At 37.2% G+C, this 25,692-nt stretch overlaps 1 protein-coding gene across 10 annotated transcripts in view; it reads left to right on the top strand.

The window, feature by feature from the left end:
* Positions 1-25,692, top strand: part of SNTG1 (syntrophin gamma 1) — a 1,000,749-nt gene that overhangs the window by 888,484 nt on the left and 86,573 nt on the right. For 8 of the 10 annotated variants that reach the window (XM_033934198.1, XM_033934202.1, XM_033934200.1 and 5 more), the window contains one exon: positions 7,747-7,899. The exons of the other annotated variants lie outside the window; for them this stretch is intronic. In XM_033934198.1, coding sequence (XP_033790089.1) covers positions 7,747-7,899 — 153 coding nt within the window. The remainder of the gene's footprint in view (positions 1-7,746; positions 7,900-25,692) is intronic. 10 annotated transcript variants of the gene reach the window in all.

Below are 25,692 nucleotides of genomic sequence, written 5' to 3'. Positions count from 1 at the left end.
CACGTGGGCGGAGCTACAAACATAAAATCAGATTTCACCCATTCATGTCAATGGAAAAAATGTAAAAAGCTGCCATTCTCACAGTAATTCCAACTACCTGGGGTGATATGTTCTGGGGGTCTCGCAGCCCACCTGTACACGTGGGCGGAGCTACAAACAGAACATCAGATTTCACCCATTCATGTCAATGGAAAAAATGTAAAAAGCTGCCATTCTCACTGTAATTCAAAAACGGCTTGACCGATTTGAACGAAACTTGGTATGCAGATCCCTCACTACCTGGGGTGATATGTTCTGGGGGTCTCACGGCCCACCTGCACATGTGGGCGGAGCTACAAACAGAAAATCATATTTCACCCATTCATGTCAATGGAAAGGATGTAAAAAGCTGCCATTCTCACAGTAATTCCAACTATAAAACACTTTATATGACACTATAACCACTAGGGACATCTTTTCTATTCTACCACAGACACCATACATATAGAGTTTGTATGTTCTAACTGTGTTTGTAACTGTTTCCTTCATGCACCCCAGTTCATAATGTTATTACATTACATGAGTACTCACATATGCTGAACAAGGCACACAGGTTCCATTCTGAACCGGGAAAAAACTGCATGGAGTTTCTTTTCAACCTGAGTTTCCACATATTGAGTTGTTTAAATCAATACTGAAACTTTTGGATGCCACTTATTCCAACAGATCTTCCTTTTCAGTTTAAGAGATTGCTAATTCCAGTGAGACTTGCTTTCATTCACCACTATAAAGTATCTTTATTTGAATCCATTTACAGTGTTATTGCTATAATTAAATACCCGTGCAACGCCGGGGCTTCAGCTAGTAATAATATATAATTAAATTTTAAAAATGCATCTGTGGATTCTCTCTCACTTCTTTTTTAGAAACCAGTCCTTAGTCTTAGCTCTGAAAGGTTAGCAGCTCATGTTTCTCTCCAAAGTCAGGAAGACAAGTGCTTAACCGGCTGCTCCATACTCCCCATTGCCGGTGACACACATTCATTGTGCACCAGGACTAGCTCGCAACACACACAGTGGGTAGGAGGCACCGCAACCTTCACCCACCTTCGTTTACCAAATCCCTTCCCCTGCTCCATCCATGCCCCCATGCTACATTTGCGCTCTCCCTTACCACCTCCACCACCACCCCCCCCACCACCCCCGTACCTTTTTATATCTTTGCCAGCACAAACAGCTTATCTGGCCTGCTGCCATGCTGACATTGGCTTTCCCTCTGATGTCATTTCCTGGCCCCGCAACCTGGAAGTGATTTCAAAGGGAGCCAGGCCAGCGCAAGCAGCAGGCTAGAGTAGTTGCTCATGCTGGCAAAGATTTTAAAGAGGTACGGGGACAGGGAAGGGAGGGCATGAGGGACAGAGGTGCCAGTACCCCCACCAAGATGGTGCCTAGGGCGGTCCACCCCCCATTACTATGCCACTGCACACACACTAACTAAATCAGTTCCTTATACCTTGTTTAACTATATAAACAACTTACCTTGAGTTTAGCATCCCATCTGTTTATCCCAATGCACGCTGTTTCACCCATCTTGTCCCCAACTAATATCTGCATTTGACCCGCCGGCTATAGAATAAGCTGTATTATAGAAAAGCATTAGCATCATATTTATGTTATTTGAATGATCTGATTTGTGCTCATTAGATGCTTCATAAGTTTTATTTTGCCCTTTTAGTATGTATTATAGCTCACTTATTTGAATTTCAGTTCTGTTAATAAGTATATTTTTGAAACTGTTTCATGGTAGTCCTACTAAGTTTCAATTTACTGATTTTGACTTTACCTCATTCATTGTATTATGTTTATATTTGGTCTTTTACTACTGTTCTGCTGTTAACAAAATCGTAAGTTTTTTTTTTAATGTTGAACTGTACCTGCTGTACCTGCTGATTACCTGCTGATTACTGCCTTGGGTGAATCTCTTCATAAAGGTGGTTGATAAATAAATAAATAACAAGAGAATAAGTTAACCAGTTAAATCTGGTTGAGTAAATACTTATTTTATGGTTAATCAGATTACTTAGCCTGTTGATTTAACATTGGTCTCAGTGTTTCAAAGGCCATAACTTTTCAACATTTATCTAGCTCTCATTTATTTGTCTTAACTAGGCATAACTTGCAGGCATACTGTGCACCTGGGGGATTGAAAACAGCAGGCTTGAGAAAAAGGCCAGAAGGATGGAGTATCAGAATGCTCTGTTGAAGATGCACATATGGCCATTTGTTAATGCACAGCAGGGTCGATTTCTTGAGTATTATCATGTGTCCCAATTTAGAACTGGAAGCTGCAGAGCATCTTCAGCTTTACACTGGAAGATTTGTGCAAAGATGGTTGGAGGAGGGGATGAATGAAGGCATTTTCTTCCCGCATGAAGGGATGAGTGCTGAACATGGATGCAAAGATGGAAGCATTCAAAATAAAGAACATAAGAATTGCTTTACTGGGACAGACTGAAGGTCCAATAAGCTCAGAATCCTGTTTCCAACAGTGGTCAACACAGGTCCCTAGTACCTAGCAAGATCCCAAGTAGTAAAACAGGTTTTATGCTGCTTATCATAGGAATAAGCAGTGGATTTTCCCCAAGCCATCTAAATAATAGCTATGGAATTCTCTTTTAGGAAATTATCTAAACCTTTTTTTAAAACCCTGCTAAGCTAACTGATTTCACCATATTCTCCAGCAACGAATTCAAGAGTTTAATTACACATTGTATGAAGAAATATTTTTTCCGGTTTGTTTTAAATCTACTACTTGGTAGCTTCATTGCATGCCCCCTAGTCTTAGTATTTTTGGAAAGAGAGCGCAAGCGATCTAACCTTTCTTCTTTTTTTCACCCCAACTTTTATTAAACCAAAATATAGCACATACAATAAGACCAGAAACAATGCATACAATGCAAAGCATTCAGCATTACACTTCCAATAATATACTGTCACTCTTCAGTGCATGGCTATAAGTCCTCAACTCAAAAACAACCAAATATCCCAAACTACAGAAAAAATAAAACTCAAACGCATCCTACCACCCCTCCCCCTCCCCAAGAAGCACAAACACCTTAATATATACATTAGGATAGTGAAAAATGGGAGGCCTCATACCAAGTAATATAGTAAGAACAAACTTTATGAAAATACAAGAGTCTATTTCTGCGTAGAGCAGTCAACTTAGACATTAAATAAATGTAATTTACTTTGTGTAGGACAGCTTCCAAGGGTGGAAGATCTGTCTTTTTCCAGGCAGCAGCCATCAGTAAGCGACCAGCTGTCACCACCTGAGTTAACCATTTATGATGGTACAACCTGTGGGGCTCTATTTAACAGACAGCATTCAATAGACTTACATATCGGGAATCCTAATACCTCAGAAATTAAACCCATCACCTGATCCCAAAATAAGTGGGCCTTGGGATATGAATAAAGGAACCCTGTGCCCTACAAGTCCTCCAACATTGATCTGTACCTGTGCCAAATATAGTTTTCAATCTCACTGGTGCAACATCTTATAGCCATATTTGACCATATTGCTTGCTACTGAAACTCACAAGAGAAAATCAAGCTGTTTCTCCCAAAGCTTAGATTTGTATGTTCTACCAGTGATATTCTCCCAAGCTAACTGATATTTAGGGGGCACGTATAGAATTGAGTAATAGTGCCCTGACCACTCCCTTGTAAAACTTCCCATTCTAAGGGAGCAAGAGGCTGCTGTAAATCTTTAAGAATTCTTTTCTTTAAGAAATCTGTCAATTGCCTATAATGAAAAAGATTGAGGGCGATCAACCCATATTCAGATTTCAGAAAATCTAGGAACCTCACTAAAGGGGGAGAAAAAGCCTCAGACTCATGCCTGCTGCTGCACTTATATAAGCATTCAGGCTATACTTCGAGCTACCTCGGCATAAAAAAAAACCCTCCACCATCACTTCCACTTTTTACGTGAACTTTAAATATCTTTTTTTTAATTTTTTTAATATGTGTGAGGCTTTAAATGCCTCTTATAAATAATTTCAAATCTTGAAAATCATCCGAATTAATCACGTTTCAACTTACTCATCTAAATGCGCTGGGAGCCACACTAATAAACTCCTAAAAAAATAGCAGTGTTCGGGAGCGACCATAAAATCACGTAAAAAGTGGAACTGATGGTGGAGGGGTTTTTTATGCCGATGAGATAGCTCAAAGTATAGCCTGAATGCTTATATAAGTGCAGCAGCAGGCTTTATTCTAGCCATACATAAAAATAGTAGAAAAACACATACTTTGTTTAATTTCCCGCCTGTAAAAGTAAGAAATTCCTTAATCATGTTTTAGCATTCCAGGCAGCTTCTCATGAAGAGGAATTTCATTCATTGTTGCTTTCTGCTGATTCTTATAAACATTTCAGGGAAAAACTGAAAACCTATTTTTTTCCTTAAATATTTGACTAATTAATCCATTCTTTCTATGTAATATGTTATAATTAAACATTTTTTGTAAACCGTATGGAACTTTTGGTAATGCGGTTAACAAGTACAATGTAATGTAATGTTGAGTCTGAGGCTTTTTCTGCCCCTTTAGTCAGGTTCCTAGATTTCCTGAAATCTTCTATCTCATAGATGCGCTGTAGAGCCCAAAAGAATTTAAATGAAGATTTAAATTTGTAAAATTAGTTTTGAGAACTAATACTCCTTATTTAAGAATAAAAATTTAGTTTTGGTTCAAGGGTAGTGGAGTTTTGGAATAGTTTGCCCCTTGAGTTTGTAGATGTGGAGTGAACTCCACTATTTACCCTTCTCCATTGAGAATACTGATCATTTAAACCTGCTTTCTGTTTTCTATCTTTTAACCAGTACCTCCTATCCCATGACTTTCTAATTTCCTCAGAAGTCTTTCATGGGGTACTTTGTAAAATGTCTTTTGAAAATCTAAATAAACTACTTTGACCTGCTCAACTTTGTTTACCCTTCCAAAGAAATGTAGTAGATTGGCGAGGCAAGATTTCCCTTAACTAAATACATGTTGGCTTTGTCTCATTAATCCATGCTTATGTATATGCTCCATCATTTTGTTTTATATAATAGTCTCTACCATTTTGCCCAGCACTGACGTCACTCACTGGTCTATAATTTTTCTCTGTCAGTAATACTTGCTTCCCCTCTATCATCTGCTTTTGTCAGAAATAACTCAAACAATTTGCTTGTCAGGATTTCTGCTTACTTCAAACATCAGTAATGTTTTTCTCTAGTTCCATTTCAACTTCCCTGTCTCCACTTTCCTGAGCTCTTTGAGCAAACTAGAATGTATGCTATTAATTCAGAAGACTTATCTATTCTTATTTGTATCACGTATCTTATTTGTATCGAATGCACCTGCCTGGCTTTTAAGATCATCCATGGCATCCTTCCTCCCCTAATCCCTCTCTCTTATAGCTCCTCGAGTCCTGACTCCACCAGACCCGCCCAAAGATATAAACTATCCTTCCCCTCTCTACATGGTATTCTCTTTGCTGGTAAATTGGGAAAATCTCTCCTTTTCCAAAATCACAGGTCTTTGGAACGACCTTACTATCCCGCTGCAGAATCTGGGCTCCCTCCAATTATTCCGTAAGCAACTGAAAACTTGGCTTTTCACTAAAATGTAATTCACTCTTCCCCCCCTGTGCGCAACCCTACCCTTATTCTTCTCTTCCTATATTTAAGTTTTTGTAAACCGTGCCGAGCTCCACTTCCGTGGAGATGATGCGGTATATAAACTTAAGGTTTAGTTTAGTTTAGTTTAGTATGAACCTTTAGTTTCTTCCTCATTCCCCATCATAATTATTCTACTTTCCTTGATGTATGTAAATATCATGGAAAGCCTACTCTAAGAACATATTTAAAATTTGCACTTTTTTGCCGGTCATCATTTTCACTTACCCCCCCCCTCTTTTATTAAGGTGCGCTAACCGATTTAGTTCATGCTAATTGAATTAGTGCACGTTAAATGCTAATGCGTCCATAGACTAACATGCACATGTTAGCGTTTAGCGTGCTAAATTGACTAGCGCATCGTAGTACAAAAGGGGTAAATCTTAGCTATTCTTCCTTGGGTTTTTTCCTTCTTTCTTATACTGTACTGTATACATCTAAAAAGTTGCCCTTCTCTCCTCATTGGTTGGGCAAAATATTTGGACTTTTTTATTTAAATATTCTCTTTGCTCCCTTTTTCTTGATATTTCATACTGTTCATATCCATCTTTGTTCTTTTGTATTTTCAGATTTATTAATCCTTTTCCATTCCTAAATTCTGAGTGTTATTTTGCCACTGTAGCTTGTTTCATTAAGTGCTAATTTGCAAAATGAAATTCTATCTTTTGACATTGTTTCAAATCATTGATTGAACTATATCCATATCATTCTCTTCTTGGTTGGGCTGAGAACTTTTCAGCACTCCCTCATAATAATATGCACTAAAACTGTAGTACACTTTAAATCCAACTTCATATTTTTTTTCTCTTTTTCATTGTCTCTTTGCTGAAAGGAACACTGGGGAAGCCTTGTTGAAATTGGGATACAGAAAGAAAGGATTAGTACTGTAATCAATCAAGAATTGAAGGCATAGAAAACTAGGCAACGGGGCACCATGCTCTGAAAGTACAAAGAAATGGATACAACTTAATGAAAATACAAACCTCATTTTCTAACACCCTATTGTTCACTAGATTCATTTTCTTATATTTACTGTATACTGTAGATCTCTATAGAGCTTTGGCACAAAATGCTCTCAAAGCAGGGAAGGGGTAAAACGCAGACCTTACAGACCTCGCGGATGTAAAACCGCACGTCCTTAAAAATCCAAGGTCCATGCATTGACAAGTCCACCTTTGCTTTCCCTGCAGCTCAGCTCAGGCCCCCGGCTCCCTCACGGACCTGAACTGCACATCACATCCTTAAAAATCCGAGGTCGGCGCCACTTTTGAGGTCCCTGCCACTTTTAGTCTCTGGCTCTGACAGAGCTCTATGACAATTTAACTCTGACAGATACTAATGCTTTTCCCTCCCTATGCTAGGATCCGTCAGAGTTAAATTGTCATAGAACTCTATCAGAGCTAGAGACTAAAAGTGGCAGGGACCTCAAAAGTGGCGCGGTCCTCGGATTTTTAAGGATGTGACGTGCAGTTCAGGTCCGTGAGGGAGCCGGAGGCCTGAGCTGAGCTGCAGGGAAAGCGAAGGCGGACTTGTCAGTGCATGGACCTCGGATTTTTAAGGACGTGCGGTTTTAGATCCGCGAGGTCAGTAAGGTCTGTGAGGTCCGCATTTTACCCCTTCCCCTCAAAGCAGGTTCAGTGAAAATAATAAGCTATGATTAAGAAAACCAGGGACACATGAAGAAAAAGTGACTTATCCAATGTTTCAAAGGGAGTCAGTGGCAGAGAAAAATCCTGAACTCGTGTCCTAGAACAACTTCTGAATCATACTACAAAGTTTATCAGCTTAATCCTATCTCCTCCTTTTAATGTCCTAACTTTAAAATATTGTACAGCATTGAAAGAACTTTAGCCTTGGCTGTATTTAACACAAATAATTGTCTGCTGCCTTTTATCTAGCTTAGAAACCATAGTCAAGTGAAATGCTCTGAATTTTGGTCTGAAATCTACCTACAAGTACTGAATGAGATTGCTAGACTCAAGATAGGATTTGTGAGAAATATTAATTGATGTATGCCAGATTATATAACTTCAGGTTTTCATCAGGACAGTGATCTATTGGATCATCGGAAACATTGCTTCGGTGTCCAATCTGAATCTGGTGAAGATGTCTATTGTTCTGTGGAACTAGAATGTGAACTGTCGCAATGGGAAAAGGCCTTCCAAACTGCAACTTTCTTGGAAGTGGAAAGGATTCAGGTGAGTCATTTATAAAAGAAAATGTAGTTTTTGTTTTTAGTACATTACAGAAGTTATGAGAGATGCGAGAGAGGAACAAATATCATTATGTAATCTCTATAGAAATGTTTCAGAAAAATCTTTGAGTCTCCAGATATCAAGATAGAACTTCTCAGGACATTTCTATATCATACTATGAGAACATAATAGCCTCACTGGGTCAGATCAATGGTCCATCTAGCCCAGTATCCCATCTTCAGGGTGGCCAATATAGGTCACAAGTACTTGGTAAAAACCAAAAGAGTAGCAACATTACATGCTACCAATCCAGGGCAAGCAGTGGCTTCCCTCATGTCTGTCTCAATAGCAGACTATGGACTTTTTCTCCAGGATATTGTCCAAACCTTTTTTAGATCAGCTACTTTAACCACTCTTTTTTTTTTTTATGTTTCTTTATTCATTTTCATATTTACATTAAATGCATATATATATTTAATCACATTAACAATAAATATATCATTTAATATTTTATCAGTTGTACAATATATCAATTTTTCTCCCCTTCCCATCCCATCCCTCTCTACCTTATGATCTACAATCTTATATATTTCATTATTCATTTTCATTAATTATATTAAACATTTATTTATATCTCTATCTCTCTTCCCTCCCTCCCACCCACAAATTTCATACATGTTAAAATAAAATATCCCCTCTTTTCTTCATAAATTAATAAACTTAAGGGAAATTTCTCTACTCAATTTTGACAATATTGTGTTAATGGTTTCCATATATCTTGAAATTTTTTATAATATCCTTTTTGTAACGCAGTAAACCTTTCCATTTTATATATATGGCATAAAGAGTTCCACCAAAATGTATAATTTAGTCTTTTCCAATCTTTCCAGTTATACGTGATTTGTTGAATGGCAACCCCTGTCATTATTAATAATAATTTATTATTGTTCGCTGAAATCTGACTTTTTTTCCTCATGTCCATACCAAATATCACAGTATCATAAGATAATGCTACTGGGTTTTCTAATAAATTGTTAATTTGGTCCCAAATTGATTTCCAAAAATTATTAATGTATGGGCAATGAAACAATAAATGATCTAAAGTTCCTGCTTCTAAATGACAATGCCAGCATTTATTAGACAAAGAATTATCTAATTTTTGCAATCTAACAGGGGTCCATAACGCTCTATGCAATAGAAAAAACCAAGTTTGTCTCATAGATGCTGATAACGTACATTTCATCCTCCAAGACCAAATTCGTGGCCATTGAGATGCAGTAATTTCATGCTTAATCTCAATACTCCAAATATCTCTTAAACCAGTTTTTAATTTCTTCTTAGTAAATTTATTTAATAATTTATACCATTGGGCGGCCTGGTGACCCAAGAAGTCTGTCTGGAAAGTAAGAAATTCCATACTATGATGATTATTAAGGTTTTTCCATTCAGGGAACCCTGCCTGAATGGCATGCTTCAGTTGCATCCATCTGAAATTTTCTGATTTTTTAAGTCCAAATTTATGTTGCAACTGTGAAAATTCAAGCATAGAACCATTAGAAATGACATCATCCAATATACGTATTCCTGCTATCATCCATTGTTTCCAGACTATTCTTTCTCCGCCAATTTGAATCTTGGAGTTTACCCATATAGATTGATTTGTAGATTTGTAGATTGGAATAGTTGTTAAATTACTTATATATCTTAATGTTTTCCATGTATCTGCTAGTATTCTGTTGTCTTTATTATAGTTAGGCATTTTGATACTGAGGACGTGGGACAGTCGCAATGGAGACATGAGTTGCCATTCTATCCATAACCAATCTGGTAGTTTTTCCATGAGTTCTGGGAGGATCCAATACATACCATGACGTAAAATATAGGCTTGATGATACCTATAAAAGTTTGGAAAATTTACCCCCCCCTCTGAAATTGATCTTTGTAAAGATACCATAGCTACTCTAGGAGTTTTACCCAGCCAAATAAATTTTAATAGAATGCTATTTAATTTTTTATAAAAGGACCCTTGAAAATAAACTGTCAACATGCCCATCTGATAACAAACCACCGGTAAAATCATCATCTTTATTGTTTGAACTCTCCCCCACCATGAGAGATGTAAAGGATTCCATTGCTCACACATTTCCGTAACCTTTTGTAATAACAATTTTTCATTTATTTCCATTGTTTCATCCAATGTATTTTTAATCCAAATACCTAAATATTTTATCCCATCTTCCTTCCATAGAAAAGGAAATGTATCAAATAAGCCTTTTGTACAATGTACATTGAGTGGAAGAACTTCTGATTTAGACCAATTTATCTTATAACCTGAAAATTTTCCAAAATTTTCAATTAATTTAAGTAAGCAAGGAATGGTTGTTTCAGGATTTTTCAAATAGAGTAAAATATCATCTGCATAAGCTGAAATCTTATATTCCCGATCTTTATAAGGAATACCTTGTATCTCCTCTGTTTGTTTAATGGCTAATAACAAGGGTTCCAATACAATGTCAAAAAGCAGAGGAGATAAAGGACAGCCTTGTCTAACTCCTCTTTGCAACTTGAAAACTTCTGATATATTATTATTAATATATAATTTAGCAACAGGGGAGCTATACAAAGTTTGAACCATTTGAACAAATCCTGATCCAATACCAAACCATTCCATCGCTTGATACATAAAGGTCCATTCAACACAATCAAAAGCCTTCTCTGCATCTAAAGATATAGAGAAAATTGGGTCTTTTAAGGTTTTGGACAAATTTAACATATGCAATGCCAGTCTAGTGTTGTTAGAAGAATGTCTTTGAGCAACGAATCCTGTTTGGTGCAAACCAATAATATGAGGGAGAGCCTTGGCTAAACGAATAGCTAAAATCTTAGCCAAAATTTTCCCATCAACATTGATTAAAGAAATCGGTCTATAGTTTGAAATCAGTGTGGGATCTTTATTTGGCTTTGGTAAAACAATAATTAATGATTCAGCCATGGTACCAGTAATATATCCTTTATTAAGTTGAGTCTGATATAAATTTAATAAATATGGTAACAGGGTAATTTGAAATGATTTATAAAACTCTACAGTAAAACCATCTCCACCTGGAGCGGATCCAACTCTAAGGGACTTCAAAGCTGTTTGCAATTCGTTTTTTGATATTGGCTTTTCTAAACTTTCTTTTATATGTTCAGGAATTTTCGGTCCCGTAATTGATTTTAAAAATTTCAAACCATCTCTCTCTTTATTCAAATAAGGCTCAGAAGAGTATAGGTTTTTGTAAAAGTTTAAAAATTGTTTTATAATCAATCCAGTTTGAGAATAATTATTTCCTTTTTCATCTTTTATTATTGCTATTTTTGTTTTTCTTTTTTTAGCTTTTAAATAATTTGCCAATAATCTTCCCGCCTTATTCGAATTTCCATAATACATTGCTTGTTGAGAAAATAAATCTTTCCTAATTAACTTAGAAGAAATTTCATTATATTTTCCTTTCGCTTTCAAGAGGTCTTGTAATGTAGAATATTCCCATTTTTGAGTTAATTTAGATTCCATTAACTTTATATCTTTTTCCAAACTATAAAATTGTTGTTTAATTTGTTTTTTAATATATGCTGAATAAGAAATAATTTGACCTCTAATTGTTGCTTTAAAAGCATCCCATAATGTTTCTATTGAAATATCCTTCGTATTGTTAATTTGAAAATAATCTTTTATTTTCATTTGTAATTCTTCATATAGGTCTACTATCTTCTTTACCATCTATCTTAATTTTAATCCACACCCCACCATGATCAGACAAAATAATTGGATCAATGGAGGCTTGTGTTACTTGTTGAACTAATGAATTTGAAACTAGTATATAATCTATCCTTGAAAAAGATTTATGAACATGGGAACAAAACGAAAATTCCTGCTCATTAAAATGAAATATTCGCCATATATCTTTTAAATCACAATTTGCAGCCAAATTATCTAATCCTAATGATTTCATATTTCTACTAGGTTTTTTGTCCATAAAAGGATCTATAACAGCATTAAAATCCCCAGCCACAATTAAATTTGAAGTAGCCAGTGGTATTAGCAATTGTTGTAGAGTCTTAAAAAATTCAGTTTGGTTCGTATTGGGTGCGTATACATTGAACAGCTCCATGGTAGTATTTCCCAGAATCATTTTTACATGTAACCATCTTCCCAAAGGGTCAGCTGAAATAAATTTGAAATTTGCATTACATCTCTTATGTACTAAAATTGCAACTCCTGCTTTCTTTTTTGTAGCTGGTGCATAAAAACAATGTTTTATCCAATTGTCTTTTAATTTTATAGATTCTATAGCTGATAGGTGTGTCTCTTGAATGTAGCAGATATCTATATTTTGATGTTTCAAAAATAAAAGCGTTTTCTTTCTTTTTATTGGATGATTTAAACCATTAACATTAAGTGAAAGTATTTTAAGCTCCATTATTAGAATTATTATTATCAGATATAAATTTCAATAAAATATATAATATGTATTTCCATTGAATAGATTTGATTTCCCTTAATTTATTATAGGATACATCTCTTTCTTCCTTTAATATCTTACAGACTATATTAATAAAATCCCAATAACCAATCCCTAATCCCTCCCTTATCCCTCCCCTTCTTGTAATGCGATAACTTGAAGTCAAACGATCAGACCAACCCTCTTCCCCTTCCCGAGCAACTAATTTTATTATATCTCTTGTATTATAGAAGTTAAAAATCTATCTGTTTTAATTCCCACTTTTCTTCTTATGTATCAATTTTATTTTAAGAACCTATATCAATATTTATATTTATTTTTTACATTTTTGATTTTCCCTTACTTCTTATCGACAATAAGAAATTTATTTTATAATTTCAATTTGTATTGTAAGTATATTTCTTAACAATACTAAATGGAAAATTAAAATTTACTTTTTATATATCAATTGAAATAATAATCATTTCAAATTAGAAAACCATTCATGTATTCAAATGCATACATATCATTTATTCCAATCAGTCTTTGTATACTATTTTCTCTAGTAAGTGAACCTTTTTTTTTTGGGGGTTTTTTTTTTTTTTTTTTTTTTTTTTTTTTTTTCCTACTTACCATGAGATTCATGAAAAAATGTAAAATAAATGGACTAGTTCTTTCCTTTTTATTAGGAATTAGATTTCAAGTTTTACGTCTAACATATTCTAATCTAATAAATCAGATTCATATTTATCTTTCCACATCTGTATGACAGGAGAGAATTGTATCAGGGCAAATTTTCATCTGTATTACAGGTTATGAAATCTTTCCATCTTCCTTGAATTTCATAGAAATAATCATTTTTATATCCAAGTGATCTCACTTAGTGGGATCATACATCCTCAAACATCCATGAAAGTACACATTTATCTCCATTCTATTTGGCGTTAGCACAGATTCAAATTTTTATATTTCAAGCATTAGTGAAACTTAAAACTCTTTCTTTTCATTCGCAGAGTTCATTCTTTCAAATCCATACTCTTTCACACATCTTCCTTGACTCAGTATCATTCAATTTACATATATTTTCATATTTTGTTTTATGAACCTGGTGAGAGTTATATGAGACAGGGGAAACCTATTTTTCTGCACTGAGTGGAGTTTACGTCGGTATAGTAATTGATTTCTATTAAACAATAGAACTCTGTATAAATACAAATATTAGAAAATAGAACATAACAAGACAACAAGTTAATTAATAATTAATTGGCTATGAGAATAAAATAAAATAAAAAATTATCTTCACTCTATGGGTTCAGTGTTGTTGATGAGGTGGAGCAAGCAATTACCAATCCATTAGAACTGTCATAAACGATGTTTACAGTGACTGCGTGAACTCCCACTCTGCTGGAAAGTTGTTCAGAGACAATGACGGTGCTTGCCGACATCAGCGCAGTTAGGGTTCACATGGGATTCCAGACCCATTGCTCTCAAAGTTCAGCGGCAAAGTGATCTGAAGAAAATTCGGGTCATTGGACTTCGGGGTAAAGAGACCTCCAGACTCTTGATCAATTTATCACCATACAGTCACCCCTGAAATCATATGTGTGGGATACATGCGGCGGTGATGAAAAACAGCACCTCGACCATGTGGCGTCAAACCGGAAATTGGCGAGATGGAGCAACTCAGATTCATCCCTCGCATCCGGCCATTCATTGAAGGCAATGCACTCAAGACTCCATATATGCACATCAACTGATGGCTTCCATTCAGCTCTAGGATAATTCCGGTCGAATCCCATAGACAGGTAATGAATTTTGAGCATGATGGCATTTGCATAAGTAGTTTCCCTATGTCAATAAGTTTGACCAATCCGTGAACTGCATCTTGTCTGTTTGCTCTGTCCCGGTTCGTCGCCGTTCAAGTAATCACGTGATCAGTTCTTTTTCTTCAAGTTGTTCTCCGTCGCATTGCCCAATGTTTTCTAAAGATCAAGACGTTAGCTCATATTGTTTGTTAAGCTGTTAACTCCACATTCACTCTCCGTTTTTAATTTTTCCCTTTTTTCGATCTTTCCTATCATATTTTTATCAAGAAAATGTCAGATTTTCCATAAGGTTCTCAAGGTCTCATTCGAATTCCATCACCAGTCTTTCTGTTCTTCAGTTGCCAAGTAAGTGTGAATATTAATTTGCGTACTGTTTTCACCATTCTTAAGTGGAATCTTCTTATTTTAATTTAAAATTATTCTGATAGTTCCAAAACAGTTGATTATATCAGTTTCGGCAGCCATTTTATATCCATTAAAGTATATAGAAATATTATTTTCCCTATATTTTCTTTCTTGTGATAAATTTGTTTTTTTTTTTTTTTTTTTTTAAATTTAAAAGACATTAAATATAGAATTTTAAACACATATTCCATTTATTCATCAGATATCCATTATATTTTAACTCATAGGTGTTTCAATAGATGATATAAATTCTTTAAGTTTTACTGGGTCTTCAAATTGAAAAGATTTTTCTTTATACGTGATTCTCATAGATGCTGGGTAATATAATCCATATTTAGCACCTATTTCTTTCAACGGTTGTCTAAGTAGTAAGAATTGTTTTCTGACTTGTACAGTCTCTTTAGCAAAGTCTTGAATAAAAGACAGTTTAGAATCCTTATATGTTAGATTTTTCATTTCTTTTGCAGCTTGTAGGATATCTAAAACATGCTGAAATTTTCTTACCTTGAATATAACCGTTCTTGGTTTTTCTTTATCTTGAAGTTTCTTTTTGCCAATTCTGTGTGCCTTTTCTATTTCTATTATTCCTTTTGTTTTTATTGGGAGAATTTTTGGAATAATATCTTCTAAGAAAGAGATCATATTTTTCCCTTCCACTTCTTCTCTTAATCCAATAATTCTTAAATTCTGGTTTCTCGATCTATTTTCCATATCAATCAATTTTTTTTTCATATCCATTAATATGGTATGGTCTTCTTTGTAGTTTTGCTGTAAGTTTTCAATCTTTTCCATTTTATTTTCTATCTTGTCCATTCTGTTGTTTAATATGTCGAATTTATTATTTATAATATTAATTTCCTGTTTCACTTCCTTTATATTAATATTGATTTTTCTTAGTTCCTCTAATACTTCAATAAAGTCCAAAGCATCCATGGGCAAGGGAACCTCACTGGATTGAGAGTCTTCTTTCATTCTTTTTGTCTTCCCAGTTGACTTAGAAGGAACATCCTGGATCTTTTGCTTAGTTGAAATCATTTTCAGGAATTTAAGATTAAATCAGAAGAAAAAATATTAATCAAATTCAACTGAAAAATGCTCTTAAAGAGGAGCTTAGCTGTTAGCCAGCCATCTGCTTACACTCCAAGTTCCGGAATCTCCACTTTAACCACTCTTACCACATCCTCTGGCAATGTGTTCCAGAGCTTAACTATTCTCCGAGTGAAGAAAAAAAAAAAAAAAAAAAAAAAAAAAAAAAAAAAAAAATTCCTCCTATTGTTTTTAAAAGTATTTCCCTGTAACTTTATTGAGTAAAAATCAATCCACTTGTAGCCATTTTGTAGACTTCAATCATATCTCCCTTCAGCCATTTCTTTTCCAAACTGAAGAGCCCTAACTGCTTTCATCTTTTCTCATAGGAGAGGAGTTCCATCCCCTGTATCATCTTGGTTGTTCTTCTTTGAACCTTTTCTAGTTCCACTATCTTTTTTAGATAGGGTGATCAGACTTGAGCACAATACTGTAGGAGCAATACAGAGGCATTATAACATTCTTAGTCTTGTTTACCATCCCTTTTTTTAATAATTCTTAGCATCTTGTTTGCTTTTTTGGCCGCCGCTGCACATTGGACAGGAGGTTTCAGCTTATTGTCTACAATGATATCCAGATCTTTTTCTTGGGCGCTAACCCCCCCAAGGTGGACCCTAGCATCTGGTAACTATGATTTGGGTTATTCTTCCCAATGTGCATCACTTTGCATTTGTCCATGTTAAATTTTATCTCCCATTTGGACCCCAGTCTTCCAATTTCCAATTTTTCAGTCTGCATACATTTTAACAACTTTGAACAGTTTAGGGTCATCTGCAAATTTAATCACTTCACTTATTTATAAATAATATGAAAATTTGAACAATGAGTTAAATGGCACCAGTCCCAGTGTAAATCTCTACGACACTCCACTATTTACCTTCCTCCATTGAGAAAAATGGCCATTTAACCCTACCATCTCTTTTCTGTTTGATAACCAATTCCTAATCCATAACTTAACATTGCCTCCTATCTGATTCTAGTGTTCTCAGAAGCCTCTCACAAGGAACTTTGTCAAAAGCTTTCTGAAAATCTCGACACTAAATCAACCAGCTCACCTTTATCCACATGCTTATTCATACTTTCAAAGAAGTCAAGCAAATTGGTGAGGCATGATTCCACTTGGCTGAACCCATTAAATCATGTTTGTCTAGGTGTTCTACAATTTTGTTTTTTATAATTGTTTTCACTATTTTGCCCGACGCTGAAGTCAGGCTTACCCCAAATGGTTAGAAACCTCAATACTTCTACAGAAAATCATACTCAAGGTTTCAAATCACAACTCATGTTATCTATCAAGAAAGGAAAAAGATCTCAGAATGCCTGCTCTGATAGATATCAATAAAGACAGTCAGTTTTGCACAGGTTGAGCTTTCTTTCATTGATCCCAAACCTCTCAATGTGCTTTTAGTGCCACAAATTATTAAATCCAAAGTGAAAAATTTTTTTTTTGAAATATTAAAAGGTGCTATTCCACACCCGCACTTATCTTATTTAGATGGTTCGTAGCTCAGCCCGACGGGACCCGTTTCACCAAGACTTTGGCTTCTTCAGGGGTCTTTGAGCTCAAATGCGTATGCTCAGTGTCTGTCGGGTTGACAGCGCCATTTTTAAATGAATTTGTAGCATGACAAGAGCTGCTTGCAGTAATGCTCAAAGACCCCTGAAGAAGCCAAAGTCTTGGCGAAATTGATCCCATCAGTCTGAGCTACGAGCCAACTAAATAAGATAAGTTTCCTAAGGTCTGCCTGCAATGTTTCACAATTTGCATGCGTTTTAACAACTTTGAACAGTTTAGTGTCATCTACAAATTTTAATCATCTCACTCGAAAATATCAGCAATCTCAGTACAGATCCCTATGGCACTCCACTGTTTATGCCCCTCCATTGAGAAAAATGACCTTTTAACCCTACTCTCTGTTTTCTACCTGATAACCTATTCCTAATCTACAACTGAACTTTGCCTAATCTACAACTGAACTATCCCATGACTCTAATTTTCTCAGGAGTCTCTCATGAAGAACTTTGTCAAAAGCTTTCTAAAAATGTAGATACATTACATCAACTGCCTCATCTTTATCCACATATTTATTCACACCTTCAAAGAAGTCAAGCAAATTGGTGAGGCAAGATCTCCCTTGGCTGAACCCATGCTGACTCTGTCTCATTAAATCATGTTTGTTTACGCATTCTACAATTTTAATTTTTATAATTGTTTCCATAATTTTGCCCGGCACTGAAGTCAGGCTTACTGGTCTTTAATTTCCCGGATCTCCCTTGGAACCCTTTTTAAAAAATTGGCATAACATTGGCCATCCTCCAATCTTCGGGTACTCCAGATTATTTTAGTGACAGGTTACAGATCACTAACAGCAGATCAGCAATTTCATGTTTGAGTTCTTTTATTACCCTGATATGTATATCATCCAGTCCAGGTGATTTATCACTTTTTTGTCCTTTTTTTAAAATTATTTATTTATCAATTTTCAAAATTTAACAAGCATTTTTAACATCTTGTACAGAAAAGATTACATAAATAAAATAAACTTTCCAAAAGAAGTCAATTGTTGCATCTAACATAATTATCTCTAGTCCACATTCCATGATCCAAGATTTTCAATGAGTGGATAATGCAATTTAATCAATGGGGGAAAAAATAGAAGAAGAAGTAAGGCTAGCTAATCATTGTAGAAGGAGTCAAATTAAATGTTGTTGTTCCCTCTTTCTCCATGCACTTCAAGGTTAAGAATTTGGTAAGGTGTGATGGATCAAAAAATATATACTTATTAGCTCCATATCGAATTATACACTTACAAGGAAACATTTTTTAACTTGTCAATTTGGTTTAGTTCATCTTCCAGATTCACTGAGGTTTCTTTTATTTCCTTTGCATCATCACCCTTGAAAATCATTTCCGGTTCAGGTAGATCTCTTACATCTTCCGTAAAAACCAAAGCAAATAATTAATTCAGTCTCTCCACCATGGCCTTATCCTTCCTGAGTATCCATTTTCCTACTTGATCATCCAACGATCCCACAGATTCCTTCACAGGTGTTCTACTTCTGATGTACCTAAAAAAATAGTTAACCTTTTGCTAGTTTCTAATTTCCCAAATCTCTCCTGGAACCCTTTTTAAAGATTGGCATACCAGTTGCTAGGTACAAAGCACTTGAACTACACTATATCCCTTCATTCCTCCCCTCCCCACCCCTTTAGCCCCAAGTCTATGGCAGCTCCTTTACAAACAACCTAAAAAACCCTTTTACTAAGGTGCGCTAGTAAATGGACTTAGTGTACCCTAACTCAAAACTGTCCTGTATGCTAATCCTTTTTCTAGCTTGGCTGTGTATTTGGCCTTTTTTAATTTTTAATCATTTAATTTTCAGGCCATGTGCTAATATGAGCTTTAGCACATGACAACTGAAAAAAATTTATGCAGGAACACTTTCCTCCTTCATTTAGGAGGCAGTGAGGGTTCTTGTAATAACCCTGAATGCTAATGTGAACACACTATGGGGCTCATAATCAAAAAACAAAGATGTCCAAAAACACAGTAAAGAATCCAAAGTATAATCAAAAAGTCATGAACAATACATCCAAGAGGACTCTGTGTCCAAGTAAAGACATCCAGAATAAGGGTGTTCTGTGGGCATTCCACGGGTGTGCTTATAGCCTAAACGACCAAGTGCTATAACGAAACGAAACTAAGATGATCTGGCTTGGGCGTTCCCCTGGACACCTACACTTAGACTTGTTTTAGAAGCATCTAAACTGAGCGACATGCTCTTTTTTGACCCATTAGCAATCTGCATGTGTGGGAGAACTAGAGCCAAGCATTTTTGTTAATAACTGCAGTCACAGAGTATTGTACATTGTCCAGCAGTCTGTGTTCAAGTTTCAAGTTTATTGAAATATTTGATTTGATAGCAAAATCCAAATCCAATGCGATTTACATTTAGTTAAAAATTAGGTTAAAAAACAAACAGAACAAGACAATTGGAACTATTTTAACAAAACAATACATACGAAAAAGGGAGTGAAAAAAAAATTGAAGGATTAAATATAATTCATAAACAAATAAAAAGGGATAGGTAATAAAACAAGAGGTTAGGGAAGGTTACCCACTTAATTTTTACTTAACAGCACTACTAGTCGACTGTAAAGTATCTAATATAATAAAAGGCTAGGCCGCGCATGCGCACTTCCTATGCGTGCGTCCGTTTTCCGTTAGCTGTAGCAACCCATAGGAAGTGCGCATGCGCGGCTTATGATTCTTTCAAAGACACAGCGGTGGCTACTCTCACTATCCACACCTGCGTCGGACTTCCGACGCAGGTGGGGGTCATGAGAGGAGCCACCGCCGCGTCTTTCAACTAAAAATACGGCAAGGCGGCTGTCGGCGGCTGCAGGCCACGGCAGCTGTAGCCCGCCGCGGCCGAGCACGGAGACGGATCGAAGTTTTTTTCAACTTCAAAGACGCTGCAGCGGCTCCTCTCACGAGCCGCTCCTGCGTCGGAGAAAGCGGCGATCGTGAGAGGAGCCGCCGGGAAGTTACACTGCTGGGGGCTCGGGTTGTTAGGTGGAAGCCTTTACATGGATAGCCTGCAAATCACCACCTGCATATCTAAATACAGGCATTACATGTTCAAAACCCTGAAAAATATGCGAGTCTTCTGTTTTTTTGTGCTCCTGTATGAAGCGACTGTATATGCTCCAAACTACATGTTTTTCCCAAATGCTTAATTAAAGGCATTTTGCTAAAGGTCTCACACTTACAATTTGCAGAGTATCTTAGGTGCACTGAACATCCAGACTTGGACATCTCTTTTCCTATCTAGGTGAGCTTTACAAAATCAGTTTTCACATATAAATAATACACCGGAACATGAACATCATGCCCTGTAGTTCACCAGAGTTGGATAACAAACCATCAGAGATTTAAAGCCACCTGTTTGTATTTTCAAAACAAGGTAGAACTGAAGAGAAATTCTGAACAGCACTAAGCAGGAAACAGCACTAAGCAGGAAACAGCACTAAGCAGTTAACACAGCAGGCCCAGGGCTGAAAACCCCAGTCCTCTACTAGAAACAGACCTGAAGAACCCTTCAGTCAGTCATCTCGGGCTTTAGCTCCCTCCAAGAGGCCAAGAGTGAGATTTCGAGCTGCTGTTTTAGTAGGGGATACATGGGGGAAACTAAGAGCTCACCTGACCCCATAAAAGAGAAGACAGATTATGTATGTCAAAGACACTGTAACGGGCCTGATATCAGAGAAAGTGCTAGAGTAGAGATGACTTCAGAGCAGAAAGCGATATGCATCAGAGATGACTTCATTTCTCCCAGCAGTCTCTGGCAAACAGTGTGAGGACTTGCTGTCAGAAGCAAGTGTTTAAACAGGGAAAGAGCACTGACATGGAGAGAAACAGAAAGAAACAAAGACATATATTCTAACACCAGCGGGAGGAAGGGAGACAGAAAGAAAAGAAGAAAGACACAGGGAGAGACACAGAAAGACAGACAGACAAAGAGGGCCAGGGACAGAGATAGACAGAAAGAAAGACAGCAGGACAGAGAGAGAGAGACAGAAATAAAGACAGACAGACAGACATATTCTAGCACCCGTTAATGTAACGGGCTAAAATACTAGTCCTAATATAATAGAATTTAAATGATTCAGTTAAAAGCCAGCTTTTTAGAAGACTTTTAAACTTACTAAGTTATTTTTCTTCTCTTATATTGATCGGGAGCGAGTTCCAAATATGAGGGGCTGTAACAGAAAAGATCGTATCTCTCCTTGAATAAACAAATTTTAGTGAAGGGACTACTAGTAAAGATTTTTCTTCGGATCTTAAAGATTTTATGGGAGTATAAGGGATTAGAAATCTTTCTAAGAATGCAGGATCTTTGTTTATTAGTATTTTATGTGTGAGTAATGCTATTTTATATGCAATTCTGTGGTTTACAGGTAAACCAATGCTTTTCTTTTAAAAGGGGAGTTACGTGATCAAATTTTTTCTTTTTAGTGATTATTTTTATTGCGGTATTTTGAAGAATTTGCAGTCTACGTATTTCTTTTAAGGTGGATCCCTTGTACAGGGCATTGCAGTAGTCAATCTTTGATATGACTAACGAATGTATTAGAATATTCAGCGATGATTCATGAAGAAATGTGGATAATGATCTGATCAACCTTAACCTATAAAAACATGTTCTCACACTTATTTGATTGTGTCCCTATCTGTACCTTAACCTAACCTGCCATACTTCTCTGATTCATCCATATCTACACAAACATCTGCAATCTTACCTCCCCATCTCTCTTACCATCTGTCTTTCCACCTGTCCCCCTTCCTTCTATTTCTACATACTCACTGACCTTGCTCTCTGTTGCTATGCTGTCTCATTCAGTCTGTTCCATGTGCCTGGAGCTGGAGCTGATTGTCTCACCTGTGTGTGCCTAAAGGAGTGGGCTGAGTTTTTGAGGATTGCTGTTTCTGCCTGTGTTTGTTGGGTGCCTAGGGGTTGTCTGACTAGGGAGATCCCAGGGATAGTAGGCTGCAGGAGAGCTATACAGGATCTCAGCAGATGAAACCCCTCTTGCAGGCACCCGCATGCTGGAATAACCCCATACCCATTCACCACAAGGTCACCCACCACTTCCCTTGCTTTCCTAGGCACCGGAAACTTCCAGTCAGTGCTAGCAGCCAGCGCATGACTCACCCAACCTGCCATTTCTGAATACCTCAGCCAGTTCCTACAAGCTTTCCTCACCCACAACTACTTCATCTTCCCCACCACCTTCCAGGCCCTACTGAGTACCATGGGTGAGTTCTACAGCATTGCCCGCTTTTCCTCGGTCATAGGTGTCAAACTGCACAGATGTCACATTCAGTACCCCCTGGGCAAAGGTGGACACCTACAGAAAGAGGAAAGCATGCAGAAAATACAAGTTGTATGCAATGCCTGGGGTGGGGGGGTGGAATTCACCTAATGCGCTGGCTAAACCCACAATAGCAATATCCTACAGCATTCAAGAATCTACAGGAGAGTAACCTGAGGGGAGTTCGATGGCACTTGGCTGCTAGGTAAGCACCACAGGAACACACCAACTCTATTATACCCATAGCCTCCTGACCATCGCCATGAACAGTCCTTCTCTGCAAGCTCCCACCAATCTCATCCTTCTTCAGGACAACTGGTACTGACTTTTTCCTCCTTTCTTTCCCTCTGTCTCTCTCCTTCCCTCCCACATGTGGCAGAGGCTAGCCACAGTGAGCCAGGCTAATGACCCCCACAGTGCTCCCACAAAATGCTGCAGAGGAGGACCACAATAAGCAACACAGGAGCACCAGAACCATCATTGAGCTCACCTTTGGTCAGTTGAAGAGTGGCTTCAGGTGTCTTGACCAGGGGGAAACTGTTCTACTGGCCTGCTGCATGCTCTGTAATCTTAGGCTGTTTTTTCAGGAGGCCATATCAGCCCCCCACCCCTCCCCCATCAACACCAGCAGCAGTTACCGGATGTGGATGAGGAGGTGCTCCCTGAACACCAGGAGGCGTACCAGGAGGAAGTTTGTCCCGAATAATGCTTATTACTACAAACTTCCAGTAAAGATCAGTGAAATGAACTGTTTTATTAATGTTTAACATGTCATACCCCCAGAAACTATGCCACCCCCATCATCACAACCCCCTCCCCCTTCCTCAACACATACCCTCTCTCCCTCACCTCTCCAACACACACACATCCCCCTAACCTCCCACTTACCTCCCTACCCCCTTCCCTCCCCCAATATAGCAACAGTTTAATACCCTTTGCCTACTCTCCTCTCCCCTTGGTTCAGCCCTTCCCTCTCTCACATAACATAACATAATAGCAAATTTCTAGACCGCATAGCCATTAGTTCAATGTGGTTAACAAAAGATTATGCTATGGGAAAATACAATATTAATGAGATGCAAAGGAATTTAGCTAGTCAGGAATTTGGAGAAAAGAAAAGTCTTCAAAAGTTTTCTATAGTGTTTATAGGATATGGATCTGATCAATAATGGATGAAAATCTTTGTCATAAAAAGCAGCCTGATAAGAAGGACAATGCCCATGATGTCTCTTTCTTTTACAACCCTTTACAGAAGGGAACGTAAATAGGGTGTGGGATTTTTTACTCCTCTCATGAGTCATGATAACAAATCTTTCAGCACCAAAAGTTACTTTGTAATATAAACATCCCAACTTAAAAATCATCCGTGCCTCCACTGGGAGCCAATGCAACTCACGATAATAAGGAGTGTCATGATCGTACTTCTTCAGGCCATAAATCATTCTTACAGGTGTATTTTGGACCAAGGCCAGTCTAGTCACATTTTTCTTAGTACTTGTCAAGTATAAAACATTACAGTAATCTAATATACTCAGAAGTAGTGTCTGAACTAAGAGAGTAAAAGCGGTAGTATCAAAGTAAGATATGATGGTACGAAGTTTCCATAAGGTATAGTAACTCTTCTGAACCACTGCATCTATTTGAGTTTTCATGGTTAAACACTGATCAAAAACAACTCCCAGAATTTTAATTGTAGGGCTTATTTTAAATGATACTGAATTGATCTTAATTGTTGGTTCAAAGTTAATCTTTTGAGCAGATACAAAAAAGAATTTCATCTTTTCCTGATTTAATTTCAGCTTGAATTCTTGCATCCAAGATTCCATTGTATTTAATACCGACTAAATAAATTGAGTACTGTTGGATAATATAGTACTACATGAGATAACAATTGTAATGTCGTCAGCATAGCCGTACAACCTCAAACCCAATTTACTCATCCAGTGACCCAACGAAAGAAGATACACATTAAAGAGTGTAGGAGAAAGTGGGGAGCCCTGCGGGACTCCGCAAGGATTTTTCCAAATTACTGAGAGTACATCCTTGAATTTAACCTGATATAGTCTCGATTCTAGGAATCCTTTAAACAATGATAGTACTTAGCTTGGATTCCTAAAGAATCCAAAAATTCAAGCAGTTTACCATTATCTACCAGATCAAAAGCACTACTTAAATAAAATTGAAGCACCAACGCATTACTACTCTTACTCAGAAGGCTATTCAAATAGTCCAAAAGTGAAGCTAAGACGGTCTTGGTACTATATTGGGATCTAAAACCTGATTGAGAATCATGTAGTAATGAATGAGATTTCAAATATTTTGTTAATTGAATTTGCACCAACCCTTCCATGATCTTAATAAAGAAAGGGATGGATGTTATCCGTCTATAATTTGAGGGTAAGGAAAAAGATTCTTTTTTATTTTTAATAATAGGTATAATAATAGGTGTAATAATTATATTACCCTCTTCTTGCGGAAAAATACCTTTGTCTAGTAATTCAGCCCTCCCTGACCCCCCTTTTCTGTGCTGAAGCACAGGAGGCAGCTTCCACAGCCTTGGAGTTAGTGCCAGAGTCCTCATCCCCTCTGTCATTGCTTTCAGTGTGCTGAGCTGCAGGTCTGTGGATGTCAGGCCACTTCATAGCATCCCCAGAAGCCTGACATTGGACATGGTCCAGGATTGCCACATGGTGCCATTTGGCTGCTGCTGGTTCCTGGGATGCAGGCATAGTGATGGAGGTGGAAGGTGTGGTTGTCTGCTCAGGAGGCTTGGTGGTTTGGGGGAGTCCTGGTGAGGGTCTGCAGGTCTTTCTGTATGCTGTGCATTCCCCACACATGGCTGTGGTGCTTCGTATCAGCTACAACATCAGCTCTCTTTGTTCCTGCTGCACCTCCAAACTGTGCCGAAAAAGCTGCAACATCTGGTGATAATAGTCTAGGGAGATATTGTGTCCCAGCAGCCTCTGAGCAAGGCAGGTCAGTTATCTCCACTGTCTCTGGGGTCCCCTCCTCTGCACATGCAGGCATCTGCCTCGGCACTCTGATCCAAGAACTCTGTGGGACGAGGGACTATGTCCTCCAAAGCTTCCTCATCTTCACCGTTCATCACCACAGCTGCTGT

Source organism: Geotrypetes seraphini, chromosome 2, assembly GCF_902459505.1.
Source record: "Geotrypetes seraphini chromosome 2, aGeoSer1.1, whole genome shotgun sequence".
NCBI lineage: Eukaryota > Metazoa > Chordata > Amphibia > Gymnophiona > Dermophiidae > Geotrypetes > Geotrypetes seraphini.
The sequence above is the reverse complement of the archived record's forward strand: the minus strand, read 5'-3'. Positions and strand labels throughout refer to the sequence as shown.